The sequence below is a fragment of the Hippocampus comes genome, unplaced genomic scaffold (genome assembly GCF_001891065.2).
Source record: "Hippocampus comes isolate QL1 unplaced genomic scaffold, H_comes_QL1_v1.1 scaffold174, whole genome shotgun sequence".
Taxonomy (NCBI): Eukaryota; Metazoa; Chordata; class Actinopteri; order Syngnathiformes; family Syngnathidae; genus Hippocampus; species Hippocampus comes.
Window position 1 is genome coordinate 2,908,376 of NW_017805983.1, and position 21,404 is coordinate 2,929,779.

A 21,404-nucleotide genomic window follows, 5' to 3' on the forward strand; every position below is an offset into this window, starting at 1 on the left:
TATATATATATATATATATATACACACACACACACACACACACACACACACACACACACACACACACACACACACACACATCAGTAAACCATAAAGTGTTTCATTCCCAATGAGCTGCACTGGCCAGTAGCTGGCTTGATCTTTTAGTTCCCCGCATCCAAGTGCAAGTCTTGGAGAAAAGCTCATCTTGGTCCCAGCCAGGCAACAAAGTCTGATTGTAATCATGACACCCTTGCAGAGGCCGTGGCAAGCTGAAGCATTCTGCCAAAAGCGAGTTCCAACTTGTCACAAGCTTCATACAACCATCTATACCGCAACAAAACGCACAAATGCATTTAAAACAATGGCCGAGATTGGTTAGATTATTACTTGGTAAAAAAAAAAAAAAAAATCATATGAATAGGGGTGTTCACACGGCAACTTTTACTCCGGTGCAGCACCGGGTCTACCCCCGTAGAGCGTTCACATGTACAAAGTTATACCGGTGTAGCCCCTGAAAACAACTTAAACCGGAGCAAATTTAATCCTGCTCAGGAGGTGGTTTAAAAAATTACTCCAGAATGCTAGTTGCGAGGCAGCACCGATATAAAATGGTACGTGTGAACGCTACAGGGGTAGACTCGCTCTGCATGAGAAGAGTTGATTACATACGGGTAGAATGCGTTGCTTTCGTGCCCTGTTGTAAATCCATCATCTTTCCTTTTGTCGGAGACTGGACTGTGTCGGAGTTGTTTGTGTAGTTTGTTCCTTTGTTGTGTGTTCACAACCTCCCCCCACAATAGAATTCCCCATAGAATTTATTTTGTGATTTCCTCTCTTGATTTTCTGTTTGGCGCATAATGTTTGCTTTTCTGAGTGTCATTGAAGTCATCGTTGGTTTACGTTTTCGGGGGCAGTCATTGAACGCCTCTCGAGCAGAAGGCACGGAGACCGAGAAGGAGAAGGACGTGCCTGTAATTGCTTGAGTTTAACAAATTAATAAAGTGTATGTTTTAAAAAGAACCAACACGACAGCTCTCTTTGTTTCGGAGCTGCAACACTTTCTCTCTCTCAGCCTTTTACGGTGTCTGACATACCACAGCGTTGATTTGTCCGGAGAAGTATAAACCATGGTTTTTCGATATGTTACAAACAAGGCGGGGAAAACGAAGTACAGTGATCCCTCGCTATTTCGCGGTTCGTTCATCGTGGCTTCAGTGCATCGCGGATTTTTTCAAACATTCATAAAAAAAAATAATAATAATAATAATAATAATTTTAAGTCCGCAAAAAGTCCACAAACTGTCCGTGAGAAGCAGCGAAAGTCAGCAAAACAACAGCGAGTCACATAGAGTAACATATACAGTACTACATGTATTTGTTTACTGTATTTTGTTATTCATACACTAACCTAACCTATCTTATACATGTTTAAATCTATTAGTATACAACATTAAGTAATGTTAATTACTACAAATTTACTTCTACATCCATGTATACCATTAAATTTGGCCTTATAAATATTTTTTACAGTCATACACATGTACATGTACCTATGGGGGGGGGCGCTACTTCACGCATTTTCGTTTATCGCAGGTGGTTTTGGTCCTCATTAACCGCGATAAACTAGGGATTACTGTACACTTTACGCACGCGCATGTTTCATTTCGTATTGCACGGCCGCAGAAACTGCCGTGTGAACGCAAGTGGGGCTGCACGAGGGTTAACGCGCTTCTCTTTAGTAAGCAGCTTTTTATGTGTGAACGCTCCAGAAAATTTACACCGGTGTAAGATATTTAGCAACAAAATACGTCGGTGCAGCACCGATGAAAATGTGTGCCGTGCGAACACCCTATATTTTGTTACCTTGTTGCTTCAGCTACCCCTGCTTTGTAATCCAAAACAACAAAGATTAATTGACTAATACTAAACCCTCAATTTGCATCAGCAAGGAAACTACATTTGACTTAGATGGACAGGAGAGTGTTGAAGGCACGACCGGCATTGCCAAGCTCAGCTTTACATCAAAGACAACAGAGACAATTTTTTTTTTTTAAAGAGGTGAGTCCAGTGAGTCTCAATATTTAATTAGCTTAACTGGCAGCAGGCGGGAAGTACCCCTGGCAGCATTTAGAGGGAAGTGAAAAGCCTCTATGAGGTTTGGGACAAGTTGGAAATGAAAAGCAACAAGCTCACTGCCCTCTGACTGCTTGATGCACAGCTGCAGAATGCTAAAAAGTAGCAAATTATGCAGTGCACTCTAACAGTCACGTTATTTTTTTCCTCCAAGAGGAAATTGAACGTCTTTCGTGATGGGGATGTTTCCAGAATGGTCTCGATTATGATTATGAGATAACAAAACAAACAGAAAAGAACAGCCATCCTCTTCTTCGCTGTGCAGCGGCAGAAGCCGGCAAGATGATGCACAACTTCGCTTTCCTTTTCACAAATCCAAGAGCAATTTCACCTTACTCCCCAAAAAAAAAAAAAACAGACAATTTGTTTTAATGCATAAATGAAACTGCAGAGCTGCACAGGATGTGGACTAAAGTACAATCACACACACGGGCGTTGATTCACAAAAACAAGCATGCATGGGTGTCCAACCTGTTGGGATGTGGTTGAGTGCCGACGTCTTGAGAACCTCCAGCGGCTGTTCCTTTCCCAGGATCCCCTCTGTGGGAGAGAGAGAACACTCCGCTTCAAATATGGTCCGCAACATTGGGATGCACTGGCAGCAACAACCCTGATAATCAGGCAGTTCAGTCTGAGCAAGCGGGCTTCAAGCGATCTCCTTGGCAGCTAGCGTATATCCTGGTGCTGTGATGACTGCACCAGCATCTGGCTGTGACATGAAGAATTTTCAGAGGTGCCCAAAAACACACTTGGATGTGAGGGGTGGTGAAGGGAAGAGCAGCCTGCATCGCCGTGAGTTCAGCATGCGGATGGGGGGATGTTGGGGCTCGACGGATACTGCCTGTGCTCAGCATAGCAAACGTGGCTGGCAGCAGCAGAGAGGGATGGGTGGAGGGGAGAAGAGAGGGGCGTTGGGGAGGACGGGGGCGGGCGGGGGTTGGAGGGGTGTGTTGGAGGTAAAAATAGCTCACCCTTTTGTGTATAACAGAACATGTGGAGCATGCACACACATGCAAACACAAAGGCACACTGCTGTTAGTGCACTCCTCAGTGTGTGTCTGCGTCTGTCTGTGTTTGTGTGTGTGTGTGCGCGTGTCGGCTGTAATTATAGTGGCAACATGAAAAGGCTTTTGTAGCTGCCGAGCCCTGGGAAGAAATGGCTATAAAAAGCAGAGTGACAGAGAGCGATGGAGGCAAAGGAGGAGGTGTAGGGGAAGACAAGAGGTAAGGAGGCAATAGGAGGGGAGGATGAGGCAAGGAGGACTGCAAGCAAAACACCAACGGTGTGCAAAAAGGGAGGAGAGAATGAAACCGTACACCAGCTTTGACACCAACACAGAAGTATGTGATTAAAACCAAAAATATGTGTGTGTGTGTATACACACACACACACACACACACACACACACACACACACACACACACTCATATTTTTGTTTTTAATCACCTGATCCACATGGAGACATCTGAGGCAAAAACACGCAATTATTCTTCGCAAGGGAGAAGAAACCCATGTAAAATCCCTTTGGACGACTAAAAGTGAGGAAAACAGGCGAGCGTCTCGCTATTTTCAGAGCTCTCTGTGGACCAAGCTGGCACATGAGCTTAATTAGCAGCAAAGCTCAAGGATGTAACCTGCACTGATTTGTCTTGCGTTGCCTCACTGTGCCTCAGACGCACCAATCCCTGTAATGACCCGAGCTGAGATGGGACATTTGTTCCCGATCCATCCCGCAGCCCATTCGACTTGGAAACAGCTCCATTTCGAACAGTGAGAAATGGGTGGCATTTGCGGCCGTGGGGTCAGGTGAGGGGAACAAACAGAGGTAGTCTTACCTCACCCCTCAAAAACAAACAGATCCCCTTTGCGGATATCTCCTGATGAGTATATTCAAATCACTTGCACGCTACCAGTGTTTGCAATCCAAATGACTACATGCTATGACACCTGTGGCTTGGTAAGTAATTTGAAGCCACTTTTGCACAAATTACCCAGAGCAGCTTTACATCTCAGACGTTAATGAAGGAAAATGAGGGGGACCTGGGATGGGGCGGGCTGGGCAGGTGTCTTGTTTGTGGTACGACTGACAAAGCATGACAGTCCAAAGCGCACGGGTGATACCTGAGATGCGAGCGCGGAGAACAGGTGTCCACGAAACCGCAACTGCCCTCTGCAACAGGGCCCAATCATCTCCAACGAAACCTTGTTATGCAGCACTCCCTTTCTCCTCATCCTCCACTCACATCCCCAATGGGAGCACATACAAAGAAACGGCGAGCTATAAATAGCCTTGGCTCGCCTCAGGCACACAGTCAGTCAACTCAAGCGAATGCAGCTCTCATGCTCGTCAAGGGACAAGCATGTGATGGACGGTGCCATAAATGAAGGTTGCAGGAGATGCTGGGTCACTTTGTCTGCCGCATTGCTGAATGTCACTCTGTTCCAACATGGAGAGAGCCCCAGTGTCATTGAATTCACTGCCCCGCCACTCTGGCAGTTGTCCGTGTTGACTGCACTGTGAGCAAGGTGAACCTGATAGCGACAATGCAAGGAATGAAAAACTCCACTTCTTGAGGATCATTTCCCTCTGGGCCACCAAAGTACTTCCTGATGGCGTTGGCTGACATCATAGCAACTGATGTCAATAGATTGGGTGAACCCAAGGCAGAAATATCATTTCATGCTTATAGTAACACTGGCTTCCGTGATGTTTTCTTTGTGTCTTGAATGAATATGCAGTTTGTATATTTCACAAATCAATTAACACTGGGAACACAATTTTTGGATGTGTACCCAAAACTGATCGCAGTTTTTCACTATCACCTCAAGTTTACAAGCTATACGATCCCCGTTTTCTTGTATGTAAATACCACACTAAGGTAACAAGCTTTGGAAAACAAACAAACAAAAAAAAAAAACAGCATAAAACGAAATAAAACAACGGTATGCCCATGCTTACAAGGTTAAGAGAAAAGCCAGGACTAATCCTCTTAATTCCTACTATGTTAGCCTTCTGTTTGCAGAATTTGATTGTACTGACCTAATGGGCGCTGCACGCACCTCTCACTGCACTTGCTCAATTGTGACTGCACAAACATGTTGCCTTGTAGCTGTAGATGAGTCCAATCGTAATCAGCTCTTCTTAATATAGTCCTACTCCAGCTAATCAGTGGAATTTTGCTGATCTGGAAGCTGTGGAGAAAAAAGCATGATGTGATAGAAAAAAAAAATGACTGCAATTTTGGAATCAGAATGCCACTATTAGTTTTAATCAACATGAAAATCTAACTCAACAAATTTTTTTACAAAAATGGTTCCCCAGTGTAATCAAAAGCATGAACCTTTTGACTGTTTTAGACGAAATAAAGATAACCATCCAATCAGGAAGTTAAGCAACGCAAGCTACGTATTCGGTTTCAATACATGTACAAAAACTACATCATGGACCACCATCATAACATCATCTCCATGGGCTTGCGAGCTAATCTGGATTTTTTTTGGCCGATCTATTTCAATAAAGAAGTTGATGTGTAACACTTTTACTCTTCACTACACTTCATCCGGTGGCTGCTGCATGTTTTCCATCTTAGGCAAGATGCACACAGGATGTAATGATTAAATCCATTGCTTGCAACAGTCTCTCTGTCATTAAATAGCCCGCCGCGTTAGCCGACAACACAACAAAAAATGTACTTGATTTTTCGGATGCACACGATTAAAATGTGTTAAACTAACACATATCATTTGTATAGTTTTTTTTTTTGAGGAAAAGTTAGGAAAATTACATTGGTTTCCATGTTAGGATTAAATAAATCCAAAGGATTCGGTTTGTTCAGTGTACTTGGCGCTTCAACGTCACTTCCTAGTTGACATTGATGAATTATTCCATTGAATTCTTATTCCACAAACGCGATATTAATGAGAGTACTGTTTTTACTCGTGTTGGCACACGAAACGTAATTCTTGCTTTAAAAATACTTTGTGTTTAGTTCTTTTTAACAAGCTCAAGGCAGTCATCAATCGGATTCATTTTGAAGATGAGAATGACATCAAGATGGCTTTGATTCACTGAGCTGGGTGGAATCCCGGAAGAAGCCTTGGAAATTGCATTAGACTCCAGGGGGATTGCTATGAATGGGAAAACTTGGAAGTTTGTTATTTGAATTTGAAAAACATCTTTTGCAACACCAGTCCTAGGAATTTTCCGATACATGTGCATTGTTTGAGAAGTAAAGTCATCATTACAGTGTAGCACCAAGTCAATAGAACTTGGAATATCAAATCTAAACAGTTATGAAGCAATATTGAATGGTGTTGTGCAATTAGCAAGACACCCTTTATTAAGGAATAATTTTTTGTGGTTGATTCTTGGCCAGTTTTGCATTTCCCATTACTGTCACCTATAATGGTAGCATCAGGTGGTATCTGGGGCGCTCAGACGATGCTAAACTCCTGGAGATCCTCTACAATGGCAGTGTCCAAAACATGGAGGATAACAAGGCAAGTATGCATGTATGTCCACAACCAAGTAGCCAGGTGACTAGCTTCTCTTTAGTGTTAGGAGGAACAGGAACACCACCAGAGCCCCAAAAAATTGCCCTCCAGCAGTCTACAGTACTTGTGTGCATGTTTTTGCCCATGCTGTCATAAACAGAATCCATAAGGGTGGCATGAGGGCCTGACCTCCACAACTGGAGACTACGCTCGGCACCATGCCGTCCAACTGGGATTATGAGAAATGGCAGTTTCTCTTTACTTTTCTCCAAATGGATCGGCACAAGATCACACCAGAAGCTCCATGCCCACTACACTGTCCGTACTCGGGTTACCCCAGCTCAATTTGATCCAATCTGTATAGGGTGGTTAACTTTCTACAACAATTGATGTCAGTTGTCAGGGGTAACTGCTCTGATGCGACAATTGTGAATATACATCAAATTCATCTGTTAGAAAAAGAGGTACAGCTTTCCCCCAGTAGGGAACGAGCCCTGGCACAAATAGCGAAAACCCCTGAGAAAGTGATAGCATGTTTTTTTTTTTGGTACCAAGATGCCACGAGATGGTGCCAAAGCTATTCTAACGTAATAAGCAGGGAAAGTTTGTGACTTTTTCAGGAAGCAATGGAGGATTAGTCCCCTGTCCCCTCACAAAAAAAATCTGAAAATTGCAAATATGTGTGGGGTGTACTGAGACGTGGTCATTAGACCAATTCTCACAGCATTCCGTTTTTTTTAACTCCCCCCGCCCCTCCTCAAAAGACAAAATATGTTTTCCATGAAAAACAGTTAAATGTATATGTGTGTGTGTGTGTGGGGGGGGGGGGGGGGGGGGGGCGGGGGTCCCAGAAAAAAAAGGACAAATCCAAATTATGAAAAATTTTGGGGGAAAAAAATCAAACATGCGAATCCACTGGTGCAGGGTCGACTGTTGTTAACTTGTAATACCACCAATCCTCACTAGATGGCAGACATGTCTCAGCTGCATTTACACTGGGTCTTGTGCTGTCCCGATACTACAATGTGAATAGGCCTAATCATTTTTTGCTGATTCCGAATGATGCGCATTACAAACACAGTACCTCAATCATGTACACGTTTTTCGTGATTTTATTTTTAGGAAAAGTTGCACAAATGAGTTCTTGGACTAAATCAGCTCTAGTGAACTCCGGTCCCTCGAGAGCCATACCTGCCTGTTTTAAATCCCTCCCTACTCCAACCCACCTGAATCAAACATTCAGCTCATCAGCAAGCTCTGTAGATGCCTGAAACAATCATGAACAATTGAATCAGATGTGTTGGAGTAAGGAGGGATCTAAAACAGGCAGGATATGGCTCTTGAGGATCCCGAGGTCCCTACTGCTGCACGAAATGGTTGTTCAGCAGTTTTATGCCATCCTTGAATGCAATTTTTTATGCAGGAGAGTCTTTAGCACTGGGGAAATCAAACAGTATGTGGTTATTTTGTTGGTCGCTTCAAACCTTTTGTTGCTGGGTTAGGAGAATGGATCTTTTATATATCCATCAAAAAAAGTGTATTATCAAAAATTAAATCTATTAGGAGCACGTAGTTTGCCCAAATTAAAATAGCATTTTTGTCATGCATCTGGTGTGGAAGTGCATTGGCCTTTGTGGTCCCCGGGTAGCAAGTTGCCCATCCCCCAGGCTAAGCTATGTACTTGTTTTAAATACACACCATGTAATTCTCTTTGTTTGATCTTGAATTTCACAGAACACTTGAGTATCAGCAGTAATAAAGAGCTTAAAGCCTTTATTGTGATGAACTGTTCAATCCTGGCCAAACTGATGCTTATTGTGAAGTGAGTTGAATTGAATTCACTCCACCATACAGTGCACCTACGTCAAGTTTGTACTCACCACTGTCACCACTGTTGCTGTCACTGTCAAGTTTGCAAGAAATTTCCGTAAACGTCAGTCAGGCTCCCACCACCAGTGCATCAAGAGCAGTATCTGGATATTTGTTTTAATTTCTAAGAAAGGAACAACTGGTTGACATTCAAGCGAGCACTCCAGGCTGTGATATTAAAAAGCATTAGACTGCAGTGCAAACCCTAATTGTGGCGGGCAGCTCATTGGCAGCACACAGTGTGTCCTGTTTCTCGGAGACAAAAGGGACACGGACAAAAGATGCACACTGCTCCTTACATTAGCTCAAGCTTGCAAGCCGTCCCAAAAAGCAATTAAAAGCATGGCTAACAACGCCTCTGTAAGGTTCACATCCAGTATGGGGGACGTGCCCCAGTTCGGGTCAAAGCATGCATGCGCAAAGTCATCACCCCCGATGCCCCACGACCACCACAGAATCATTCGCCTGGAAGGACCTTCACAACTGTGGAGAGAGGGTGTGGCACGGTGTCTACACGCCGCTGAGCAACAATTTTCACAATTTCGTAATTTGTTGCACAGAATTTAAAAAGAAAAAAAAGAACACGTCAGCACAAGTGGACTGCTGCATGAAAAGATTTTCAATTAACCATCACGCGAGCATCACAATGGTCTCAGCACAAAAGCGGACGTGGGGTCAGGCCGTCGTGTGCACTTGTGTTTTTTTTTAGCGTGGAGGTAAATGGCAAGAAAAAAAAAAACAAATCAACCAAAATGCTCAATTGTGACGAGGAGAATCAACACAGGAGGCCAAAAATAAGGTTTGTTTGCTCACCATGCATGCACGTGCCACATATCTTGTGTGTGTGATTCTAAAAATAGACACAGGATAAGCCCTCTTTATTGCAGCAAGAGCTTTTAACCCCTTCACCCCGGGATTTAAGCAGTGCGACGAGCCGGTGCGTGCGTTTGGAGAAGAGGCTGAAAAGCTGCCATTAAATGAAAAATGCCATGAGAGAAATAGAAATTTAATGAGGGAACCTTTCATCTCTCACGCAGATCCCTCTGGACCAGGGGTCGGGAACATTTTTGACTAAGAGAGCCATGAAAACTAAATATTTGGAAATGTATTTCAGTGAGAGCCATATACAGTCATACCTCGGTTTTCGACCATAATCCGTTCCAGAAGGCTGTTCGAAAACCGATTTGGTCGAGAACAGAGACGTTCGAAAACCGAGGTTTAACTGTGTGTGTGGGTGTGTATATATATTATATATATATATATATATATATATATATATATATATATATATATATATATATATATATATATATATATATATATATATATATATATATATATATATATATATATATATATATATATATATATATATATATATATACACACACACACACGCACACACACTGTATTTTTTTAAAAGTGAATTCAACAAAATGTCAGATTAATAAGACTCTGAATGTATTTTTTTAAATAATTTTGTTATAATACTCACCATTAATGTGAATAATTTTCCGTTACTCACGATTGCTCAAGATCCAGCAAAGCTAGCGGAATTAGAGTCAGCTTGCTGGATACGCGGAGTTGCTGCTGGCTAGCTTGCAGCCTGCTCAGTAGCTTGCACGCTTCCTTTCTGCCGTCTCCTGCAGGGTATTTTGATGCGAACGTAGCATGACGCGTATCAAAGTGCCGCTGAACATTCGGCCATTTCATCGATGGTATTTTGTCATTGCAAATTAGACACACCGCAGAACCTGTTCTTTCCACAAACGCGAATCATTCGGTCCATTATTCCTGAAGTGTACTATACTCGTCATCTTTTTTTCTTTTTGCCATCTTATTCGTCGAAGGATCAGCTTTGAGCTAATGACCGAGTGGGCCGATTCAAAAGGGGGCGTTCACCTGTTACCCAGCAACGGCCAACGTAGGCCAATATCATCCAATTAAAATTGCTCCTGCCGCCAACTGCAGCCCTGAACAGGACATGAGCAGTGAAAAATCGATGGATGGATTAAACAAGCGACAATATTTTGTTTTATCTGCGAGCCAGCTGTAATCATCAAAGGAGCCACACCTGGTTCGCGCGCCATAGGTTCCCGACCCCTGCTCTGGACAATCGCTAGAGATGAGCCTTCATTTTAGTGCCAGGCTGGCCAAGAATGGAATGAACTAAAGCGGCAGCTATGGAATATTTTTAGAAATCATTATTCTATCAATTATTCCATTGACTGATCAAATAATCAGATACAAATTTATTTTGCAGTCAGTTTTATTTGGAATTTTTAACAATGAAACAAAATCAACAACAACTGATTACCAAAATAGCTGTCAATTCATTTGAAAATTGATTAGTTCTTGATTAGTCAAATAACTGTTGCATCTCTAAAAGGAAATGTGTGACAAATATTAAAGCAAATCCAACACGCCAATGGTGATTTGTCACAGTCTTTTGCTCTTATCTCGTCACACTCTATGAAGTCGTTCACAGAAATGTGTCCCATGTTTGTTTAGGTCTCCTGCAACAGCCAGGGACATCAGCACACCTGGGCATTGACACGTGTGTTGTCTGTGGGACCGTTGACGTCAGCAACAGGCCCTTGCCAACGTTGCAAAGTTTCCTACGGAACACAGTGATGCAAAGGTGTACAAAAAAAAATAATAATTTAATCTGTGCTATTGAGAGCCAAACATCATCACGTCAGAGGTTGCGTCAATCGGAATTTGGCTGTTTGATGTCGAAAAATAATGTAGCACTAACTGGTGTGGTCTATCATTAAAAATGAATCTAATTTGTGTCTTCGTTATAATCGGCATCACATATCACTTGATCCTCAGCTAAAATGTGATGCGCGGGTGTGCGTATATGTGTGTGTGTGTGTGTGTGTGTGTGTGTGTGTGTGTGTGTGAGTGTGTGTGCGTGTGTGTGTGTGTGTGTGTGTGCGCGAGCGCGCGTTTGATGGGAGAGTGTTCCAGTTGTGTCTCAGATTTGCATACACAACACACACTGAACTCAAAATGGAAATAAAATGCAAAACTCAACACTGATTGAGCACAACCACAGTCAAAATAGGAATTTTACTGAAAACAAATGGGAAACATCCGTTTCTTCTACAGGGTAATAATTGTCCCTCCATTTTCTATACTGCTTCTTGTGTTAAGAGTCATCCAGTGTGTATAAAACAGCATACATTAAAGCATATTCAGCCACAAGAAATTGTGTTAAATGAACTGTTCATCTTTACATCAGTTCAAAGTGGATTTCTTGTAGGCTGAAATATGACAGCTGTTCTTTTTGTAAGTTTGTATGGTAAACATGCAGTACAATGAATGTGATGCCAGTGGCGTTGTGCTTCTGACTGTGAGTGACAACACAGATGTGAAAAAAAAAATTCTTAAATGTAATGGGGAGAAAGTTGTGTTTCTTCTAAACAGATACACTAAAGTCAAAAGTATGTTGCATTGAAACTAATCTGACTAGTAAAATTGTATCTTATATGACTTTTAGTAGAGGTGTGCATCCCTCCACTAAATGACGATTTGATATGTATCGCGATACGATTCAAGGTCAGTTCAATTTGAAAGCGGAACGATTTGATTTGGCCCATTTCACTTGGATTTTACAAACCATTTCGATATGATACAGCTCAGTTTGGGGATTGATGCATTGGCATTTTATCCACATATGAGTGAACTTGTCAGTACTGTAAATGCGGCATTTCCTTCAAAGATATCTCTCTCCAATAACAGATGGTTCAATATATATTTTGATATACTTTAACAGTAAGCACCATTGAAGTGAAATGTCATCAATGGGAATCCTAACTAGGGGCACCAGCGACGTCAACTCCCAGCAACTATGTTTTTTTATGGGAATTGACAGAGAAAAGTCTTGGACAACTCTGTTTTCCTCATTAAGCTGGGGAAAAAAACCATTAACTATGACCAATACATGGGAGCATTGAGATCACCGTGTATCAAAACAATGTTTGATGCTTGTGATAATGGCGGACCTCTGGAAATGCAACCATTCTAAGTAGCCTGTGAGTGAAAGTGTTTGTCACGTTAAATCTACTACAAAGAGTGCCACAAAAGATTGCAAGACTGTCCGTGTTTCATGTTATGTGTTGTGTTTATTATTTTACTTTATGTTAACTGTTTTGTTAAGCGCTTTGTTACAGCTGCAGCTGTTGTGAAAGCGCGATATAAATCAGCATGTATTGTATTGTAAAAGAGATAAAAGATTATGGCGATTGTTTAAATTTCGAAGTAGAAGCGAAGACAATGTACATACACACTAGCATGGCACGATGCACATACACCCACACACACTACTAAATACTACTACTACTACTACTACTACTCCTAAATAGCATGCAGAGTTTATAAATTGGGGCGGCCCGGTAGTCAAGTAGTTAGCAGGTCGACTTCACAGTGCAGAGGTACCAGGTTCAATTCCAGCTCCGGCCTCCCTGTGTGGAGTTTACATGTTCTCCCCGGGCCTGTGTGGGTTTTCTCCGGGTACTCTGGTTTCCTCCCACATTCCAAAACCATGCATGGCAGGCTGATTAGACACTCTAAATTGTCCCCAGGTGTGAGTGTGAGGGCGGATGGTTGTTCATTTGTGTGTGCCCTGCGATTGGCTGGCAACCAGTTCAGAATGTCCCCCGCCTACTGCCCGAAGACGGCTGGGATAGGCTCCAGCACCCCCCGCGACCCTAGTGAGGATAAAGTGGTTCGGAAAATGAATGAATGAATGAATGAATGAATGAATGAATGAATGAATGAATGAGTTTATAAATTTTGTCAAATATAAAATTGTTACAAACATGATTCATTGTCAATACGTTATTTTGCCATCAAAAACACCTTTTCATTGTTGTTGGAAAAGGACTGTTAAGATGTTTAAGGCTTAACTTAAGAATTATTAATATAAATGTCACCGTTGTGCATAAAATATACGTATCTTTTCACACAAAACTTGTCCTCTGCATTTTTGGTTCCAAAATAGGTGATTTGAGTGAAACCAACCAATGTTCTAATGCTGAATACAAAAAATGGAGTACAGTAATGTAGAAACATACTTTTTTGGGTGCTGAACAACAAAACTAAACTAATTAAAAAAAAAAATTGTCTAATCCATAATTTGGTAGTTTCTGTGTTACCGGTAGTCATAAAAGTCAGACAAGAGAGTACATCTTTATTGATATAACATTTTCACAACATACTGTCGATATAAGAGCTTTGAAAGACCGGTCAGAATGCTCTTTTTGTCTCGTATGCAATAGGTTCTCTGTCTTTTTTTTTCTTTAATGGCCAGCATTGAAAGAGTTAAAGTGGAACAAGTGGGTTTAATTGATTCATGCAAATATTAAAAAATAAATAAATAAATAAAATTCAGCTTCACATCTGTTTTTGTTACTTCCCAACTGCTGAAAGATCAGGAACCTGCCTGCCACTTTGATGCTCTGAGCATTACGACTGCCTCTTTTTCAATGCGGCTCTTTGTAAAAACCTCGAAACTTTTGCAGTTGTAATATAGTGTCAGAGATTTTCTCGGACAAAGTTAAAGAAATGACTCGGCACACAGGAAAATTGTCTTCAATATCGGCGGGAGCGGATCTCTGAGAGCGAACGACGGTTTAGTTGCACCGATGATCACACACTCGCTCTCTCTCCACCGGTTCGAACTTTTATTGCAAAATACAAGAAAGACACTGCCCCCCGGCTTTGCATACATTCCCACTCTGTGATTGAATCTAGCCTTCTTCCATCTGTTCGCCCCCCTTGCTTTGACGTGATTACTTAAGAAAAGGCCCTCCGCCCAAGCGCTGCGATGAGTATGTCCAGACATGCCCAAATTAACCGAAACTTTAAACATGATACAGTTTTGTTCATAGATTTCTCTATCATATAGATTTTGGAAAAAAGAGCATGATGTCTTTACGCCCACTCATTGCAAAAAAAACACTTTAACATAACACTCAACTGTTTACAATTATTTGGAAAATGTGCTTCTAGCACAGCGTCTGCATCAGCAAAAATTGAAAACTAATTCACAAATAATTCCTAATGTTCACTTATGACTCCGCTGCATGATTGTGTATTGAAGTGACTCTTGTGTAGACTCAGTTGTTTTTATCGGAGAGAAAAGGTGGAGAGGATCCTGAAAAGCTTACAAACTCTTGACTGGCGTGAAAACAAATCATTGTCAGCTTGCGGCAACACCATCCTGTGAACTATTGACACCTGCCAACACCGGCTGCTCTTTGAACGCATGTTTCCTCTAACAGTTCGCTAGTGATAAGGCGCATTGTAGGCCAGGGGTTCACAAACATTTTGGGGCCAGAGACTCTAGTTTTGGAAACACTGTCTAAGGCCACCACTGGTAATTTATTTGAAATACACAAACAAACATTTAACCTTAATTGAGGGGCATGACACAATTAAATTTTTCTGTGACTGCATACAGTAAATATTCCCATCCCCGGAATTCTATGAAAAGGAATTTCCTTCACCCAGAACAAAAACCTATGCATTAACATTTTGACTACGATATTACATGTTACCGGAACTTACGTAAGCGGAAATTCCACTACCCGTAACCCGGATTGAGACGTCATGCTACGGGAGCTTAAATACACGCAACGCCCACCCGATGCTACGGAAAGACATGACGCTGAGACACATTTTCACTTTGCGTTTTTCGATCATCAGATTCGAAATGACGACGTGTAAGTGAGTTTTTATTGGCGTGCGTTTTACTGTAATTGTGAATGATTTTCACTTTATTCACTTTCATAACTTGTGAATTGGGAATTTCTCCATTGCGAGACTAATAAAGGTTTTCTTATCTTATCTTAACGTCCTGTAGAACGCAGCACTAGCTTAAAAGCAGCACCCACTCGACACGACCGAACAGACTGTTCGCTTCGCCGTTTTCATTCATCAGATTCGAAACGAAGACGTGTAAGTGGCTTTTTATTGGCGTGCGTTTGACTGCAATTGCGAAAGATTTTAAATGTATTCACTTACGTCGTGTAGCTCATGGCATTGAAACGTAGAAGAACTGTAATGACTGGAGCGGAGCAATTAAAATGCATCCGTTTGAGCGAGGCTGGACACAAAGTTAAAAGCATCCAGCAGACACTTGGAGTCGGAAAGACGCAAATCTACGAAACTTTAAAAAACAAGGCATCGATTCAACTCCTGATGACAAGCCACCATCCAGCGAGGAAGCAATGCAAATGGCAAAAAATCCATCAGTATGCACAAGAATTACCAGACATCGGTGATCAACGGGACAGTTACTTGCAACTAGCAAGAAAACTGTATGAGACGCAGGCAAACATTGTCATAAACCAAAGAATGCATCCAACAAAACAATCCAAAATAGACACATTTTTTTTCCCAAGACAGAAAAAAATAAACATTAAAATACTGTACGTATTTTACTGTTGTGATTTTTTTTGGATACAGCTGTATTGCAGTTTTTGTTATATAAACAGTTTTTGGACAGTATATTTTTGTATTTTATTGATTGTGTTGTTACACGTGCATTTTGTCAACATACTTGCAGGTTCATAAAGGACCATGTACCATGTACCATGCTCATTTCCCAAATTAGAAATTTCTGTTATCAGGACAAATTGGACAGCGCAAACACAAGTCCGCACTAGAGAATATTTACTGTAATTTTTTTGTAACCGATTGACCGTTCATAAGATGCCATTACAGTCAACTCATTGAAGTGTAAAATAAAAGTCAGCAACATATCTCCTAAAGCTCTCCGCACACAGAGTAATCAGTCCTATGCAAACACGTCGGCATGTAACTGATACGACCGGAACAACAACTGATGTGCAGACCTTATCAGTGTGACCTGATTTTGTTCTGGGAAACAAAAGCCGACATTGAGCGGCCTTTCGCTTTTTCTCAGAAGAGATTTACGTTATATTATATTTAATCTAAAAATCCCATAGCTTTGGTAATAAAGAAAATGTCCGGGATCGAAAATGTGCGCATTGCTAAGCTCATTTAGTCCACACATTATAAAAATGGCCCATCATTAGGCTTACATGCAGACCTGCTTGCCTGCTGAAGTTACACACACGCACACACACGCACACACACGCGCACGCACGCGCACGCACACGCACGCACACGCACGCACGCACACGCACGCACACGCACACGCACACGCACACACACACATACATTTAACTGTTTTTCATGGAAAACTAAAAAGGTGGCGGCCACCGAGCGGGCGGGTTCAATGTCTTCTTGTTTTATGTTTTATGGTTATTTTGTTTACATTTTTTATGGAAAAAAAAAAAGATTAAAAAAAAAAAAACAATTTGTCTGACCTACCGATCCTATGCTGAAATTTCATGTTACTGGAAACACACTATCTTTTTTGTTTGGCCTTATTAGCATCCGGTTACCTTTGTGCAAGTACACGTTTTAATGCTCCCATAACACAATCTGTGTTATGGGAGCATGAAAACTCTTTACACTGTCAAACATGATGGTTGGAAGCTCCCCTCTTTTTTTTTTTTTTTTTTTTACTGTTTTGACAATCTTGGTGGTGTAAAGTTACCCTCTTTTTGACTGTTTTGATCAAGCCCCTCCTTGATCAAGCACCTCGCCTGTTTTGAAGACAGCGCCAAGAGAGTATGCGGAGATGGGAAAAAAAAAATCCTTTGGAATTACTTAATTTGAACATATACATCAGTTGTATCTGATTATACTGTGTTCAACGAACAGGTCATTTGATTATTTAGGTTACAGGCTTTAGAAACAGATATGATGGTACAACAAACTGTTTTGCATTTTATTGTTGAGTGTTGTTGATTGGGTGTAATGAGCATGCCAAGCTAAGTACGGTAATGTCCGAGTTCATAAACGCACCAACTGTTAGCAAAAAGACGTCACAAACACAGTCGAGATGTTGCCGGCGAACACAACACATTTGTGGAAAGTTGATTTGTTAAAAGGGGATCAGCAGGAACGGCAACTTTGTCATGCTGTCAGCATCAAAGCATCGAATAAACTGCCTTTGAAAAGGATTCCGACAGCTCTCGCCATCGCTGCTAGCCGCTGCTAACCGCTAGCAACAGGCGCCGTAGAATACAGTGTCAGCGTAATGAAGTAGTTTTTTAGTGCCCTTAATCAGCGATTGAACATTATATCAGGACACGGCTGTCTCTGTAACAAGTCGAAACGATTTGTGACAGCACTTCCTCAGAGTCTGGAAAACAAGTCAGTCATTACTTGGAACTGTCTAGGCCAGGGGTGGCCAACCCGCGACTCGCAAGCCGCATGCAGCTCTTTGGCCAGCTAAATGCGGCTCCCGGGCTTTCAAATGACAAGCGTCAAAAACGCCTCGGCAGTGGCGCTGCCATTCAAACAATGGCGTTAAATACACAGAACTTACTACGTCAGCCTATCATCAATCCCGTTACTTGATTGACATAAAGGGCAACCAATCAGATGACAACTGAATCACCGCTCATGCGCAAACAATGGTGCTCAGCGCTAAAGGCTACGCTAGTCAGCGAATTACCTCCGATTTTAAGGCAGGGGTGTCCAATACGTCAATCGCGATCGACCCGGAGCCAGCGGACTGGTCCCAAGTCGAGCGCGAACATTGGGAGGAGGAAATAGGGGCGAAAAAAACTTTGTGTGTCTGTGTGTTTCGATTCCGTTCATTTTCCGGTGAAGTTCCGGCTGTCACTCATCTCGGCGTGCGTGCATGCTTGCGTATGCATGCGTGTGCGTGGTTGGACGCCCGCGTTTGTGCGTGCGTGTGTGTGTGTGTGTGTGTGTGTGTGTGTGTGTGTGTGTGTGTGTGTGTGTGTGTGTGTGTGTGTGTGTGTGTGTGTGGATGCGTGCATGCATGCGTGTGCGTATGTGATGTGGCTCTTACACAGTAACACAGTAAAAAAATTGGCTCTTAGTGTCTGACTGGTTGGCCACCCCTGGTCTAGGCACTGGTATATGTCGAAACAAGGTAAAAATTTTGTGTATTAACACCCGTGTATAATAGTCCCTCTGATGTGGTATAATTTTGGGGATGGTTGCATATTATGCACGGGATTTTACGGTAATATGAAAGTCGGCTACAATCATAAAAGAAGAAGAAATTATCCAGAAAGCGAGATATGTTTTTAGTCTTCATGGGAAGCGACTCTCCTATCAAGCAGAAGAATCATGTTCTCTCTTCGTTTATCATCCAACTGTGTGTGGGGTTTTTTCTTGTTTTTGCAATCATTAACATTTCACATAAACTGCCTGTATAGTTAAAGATTTTAGGAGAGAGACATTTTCATAATTGACAATGGGACAAATTATCTTGAAAACCCCAAAAAATGGCTGTGTCACAGAGAGATTATGTTCTACCTTAAAGTTTTTCCAATTACGGTACTCATCAACTAATTGGTGATGACACCCACTTACGGATATAGACAGAAAACATACAGACTGGGGCCCCTTTCACCGCGAGATTTATTTAGCGTCTAAATTGAAGCAGTGTTACATTGTTTCCCCTCTCAAGATCAGAGATATGGAATTGAGTCAATTAGAACTCATGAAACTAAATTCAACACTTCTAAGGTATTTAATCTGTCTGCACTTTGTCGACGCTCATACAGGAAATGTTCACATCTATCAATACGGCAGATGTGGCTGCGGTGAAAAGATTATTGCAGCGCTCAACAGCTTTTTACACCGTGGCTTGGTGGCTACAATTTCACTTGAAGCTTCCCAGCTCTTCTCAGCGGCGGTAACGGATGGCAGCTTGCAGTCCCAGTTGAAAGCTTGATACAATTTTAATCCAATTTCTATTCCACTTATCTTCATTAGCGTCATGGGTGAGCGAGAGCTTATCACAGCTGACTTGGAGCCAGAGGCAAGGGAGACACTGGACTGGTCACCAGCCAAATTTCACACTCACATTCACACTCCCGCAGATTTTGGACTACCCAAAAACAATGCAATTGTCATTCGGCATTATTATGATGCAATGACAGCGTCTTACCTTGATGATTGTGCGACGTCATCATTGAAGATGAGAGGTGGTGAGTGCGCACACGCCTAATCAGCAAGCCAAAAGAGAAGACAACGCAGAGTGTGTGCGATCTCGGGCGGTCGGTCCAGAATGTCTCAAGAGTAGAAGCTTGCCATTAGCCTTTTGTATATGGCTGCAAGAGTGTCAAATACTGGTGCCAACCTATCAGGGAGAAAGACAACAAGTTTTGAAAAAATGTGAAACATGAAAATATACAAATATACATAAATATATCCAAGATGGCACTGTGGATGCTTGCCTCAATAATACGCGCTCTAGTGCTTTCTTTTTTTGCTGTTGTTGTTTCCCCGGACACCAGATTTTTGAGCTCCTTCCCTATAGGAGGCACTACTGAACAATGCACACCAGCAGCATTTCCAACAGCTTCATTGGCCTTCTTAGAGTGAATCACTAATTTTGATTAATAATAAAACCACAATTTGGGTTAAAAAAATCAAAAATCTTAAAATGAAATATAGTGAAGCGAGAGGGGATCAAATGGGACTGGAGAATTCAAGCATTTTTTGGGTATTTGTGTTACTCGACAACAGGTGAACTAAGAAAACTGCAGTTGTTTAATTCCAAACACCTGAGTGACGTCATGCATACTGTGATCATGAGATTACATTTTTCAGTAAGCCGGCGACCTCATTCTGATTGTTGGGAAACTTCAGTCATGTTCCTCTCTATCATCGACTAACAGTGTCATACATGTGCAACAAGGGAGGATAAAACTCTCCACCTCCTTCAGGCTAAATGCAAACATAAAGGGAGCACTTGTATATTTGAACATAAAAAATATATATTTCTGCTGAGGTTGTTGTTGAAGTGCTCTAGAATTTGAGAGTTCTTCAACAGTTGACTTGAAATAGTGTCATACAAGGACCTGTTATTTAAAACAAAGGAAATCTTCATTTTTACAAGTAATGCTGAGGTGAGCACTGCAAGCTGTGCAAGGAAATGACTTGAATGTCCCTTTTTTTCACACACAACCTGAAGTTTATTTAAAAATAAATACAAACAGTGCAGCATAAATTAAACAGAAATGTGTTCAACTACTGGTAATACAAACATGCATACATTACATGGATTAATGTCCTTATAAGTTCATTACTCAATCATTAAACGCATTATGCCAAGCAATGTTTTCTGGGAACCGAAAAGGAGTTATTTTTTAACAATATACAGTAAATATTCTCTAGTGCGGACTCGTGTTTGCGTTGTCCAATTTGTCCTGATAACAGAAATTCCTCATTTGGGAAATGAGCATGGTACATGTCCTTTATGAACCTGCAAGTATGTTGACAAAAATGCACGTGTAACAACACAATCAATAAAATACAAAAATATACTGTCCAAAAACATTACATAACAAAAACTGCAAGACTGATGTATCCAAGAAAAATCACAACAGTAAAATATGTACAGTATTTTAATGTTTATTTTTTTTCTGTCTTGGGGAAAAAAGTGTGTCTATTTTGGATTGTTTGGTTGGATGCATTCTTTGGTTTATGACAATGTTTGCCTGCGTCTCATACAGTTTTGTTGCTAGTTGCAAGTAACTGTCCCGTTGATCACCGATGTCTGGTAATTCTTGTGCATACTGATGGATTTGTTGCCATTTGCATTGCTTCCTCACTGGATGGTGGCTTGTCATCAGGAGTTGAATCGATGCCTTGTTTTTTAAAGCTTCGTGGATTTGCGTCTTTCCGACTCCAAGTGTCTGCTGGATGCTTTTAACTTTGTGTCCAGCCTTGCTCAAACGGATGCATTTCACTCGCTCCGCTCCAGTCATTACAGTTCTTCTACGTTTCAATGCCATGATCTACACGACGTAAGTGAATAAAGTTAAAATCTTTC

The 21,404-nt window shown here is 41.6% G+C and overlaps 1 protein-coding gene across 3 annotated transcripts in view; it reads right to left on the reverse strand.

Annotated features, from left to right (window-relative positions):
• LOC109528296 (histone deacetylase 4-like) overlaps nt 1–21,404 on the reverse strand; it is a 56,176-nt gene that overhangs the window by 30,649 nt on the left and 4,123 nt on the right. The window contains exons 2-3 of one of the 3 annotated variants that reach the window (XM_019890680.1): nt 19,515–19,706; nt 2,587–2,655 (exon numbers count right to left, since the gene is read on the reverse strand). In XM_019890680.1, coding sequence (XP_019746239.1) covers nt 2,587–2,655; nt 19,515–19,539 — 94 coding nt within the window. In that variant the 5' untranslated portion in view covers nt 19,540–19,706. Of the gene's footprint in view, nt 1–2,586; nt 2,958–19,514; nt 19,707–21,404 lie in introns of those variants that run through there. The other 2 variants (XM_019890678.1, XM_019890679.1) reach the window with 2 other exon arrangements.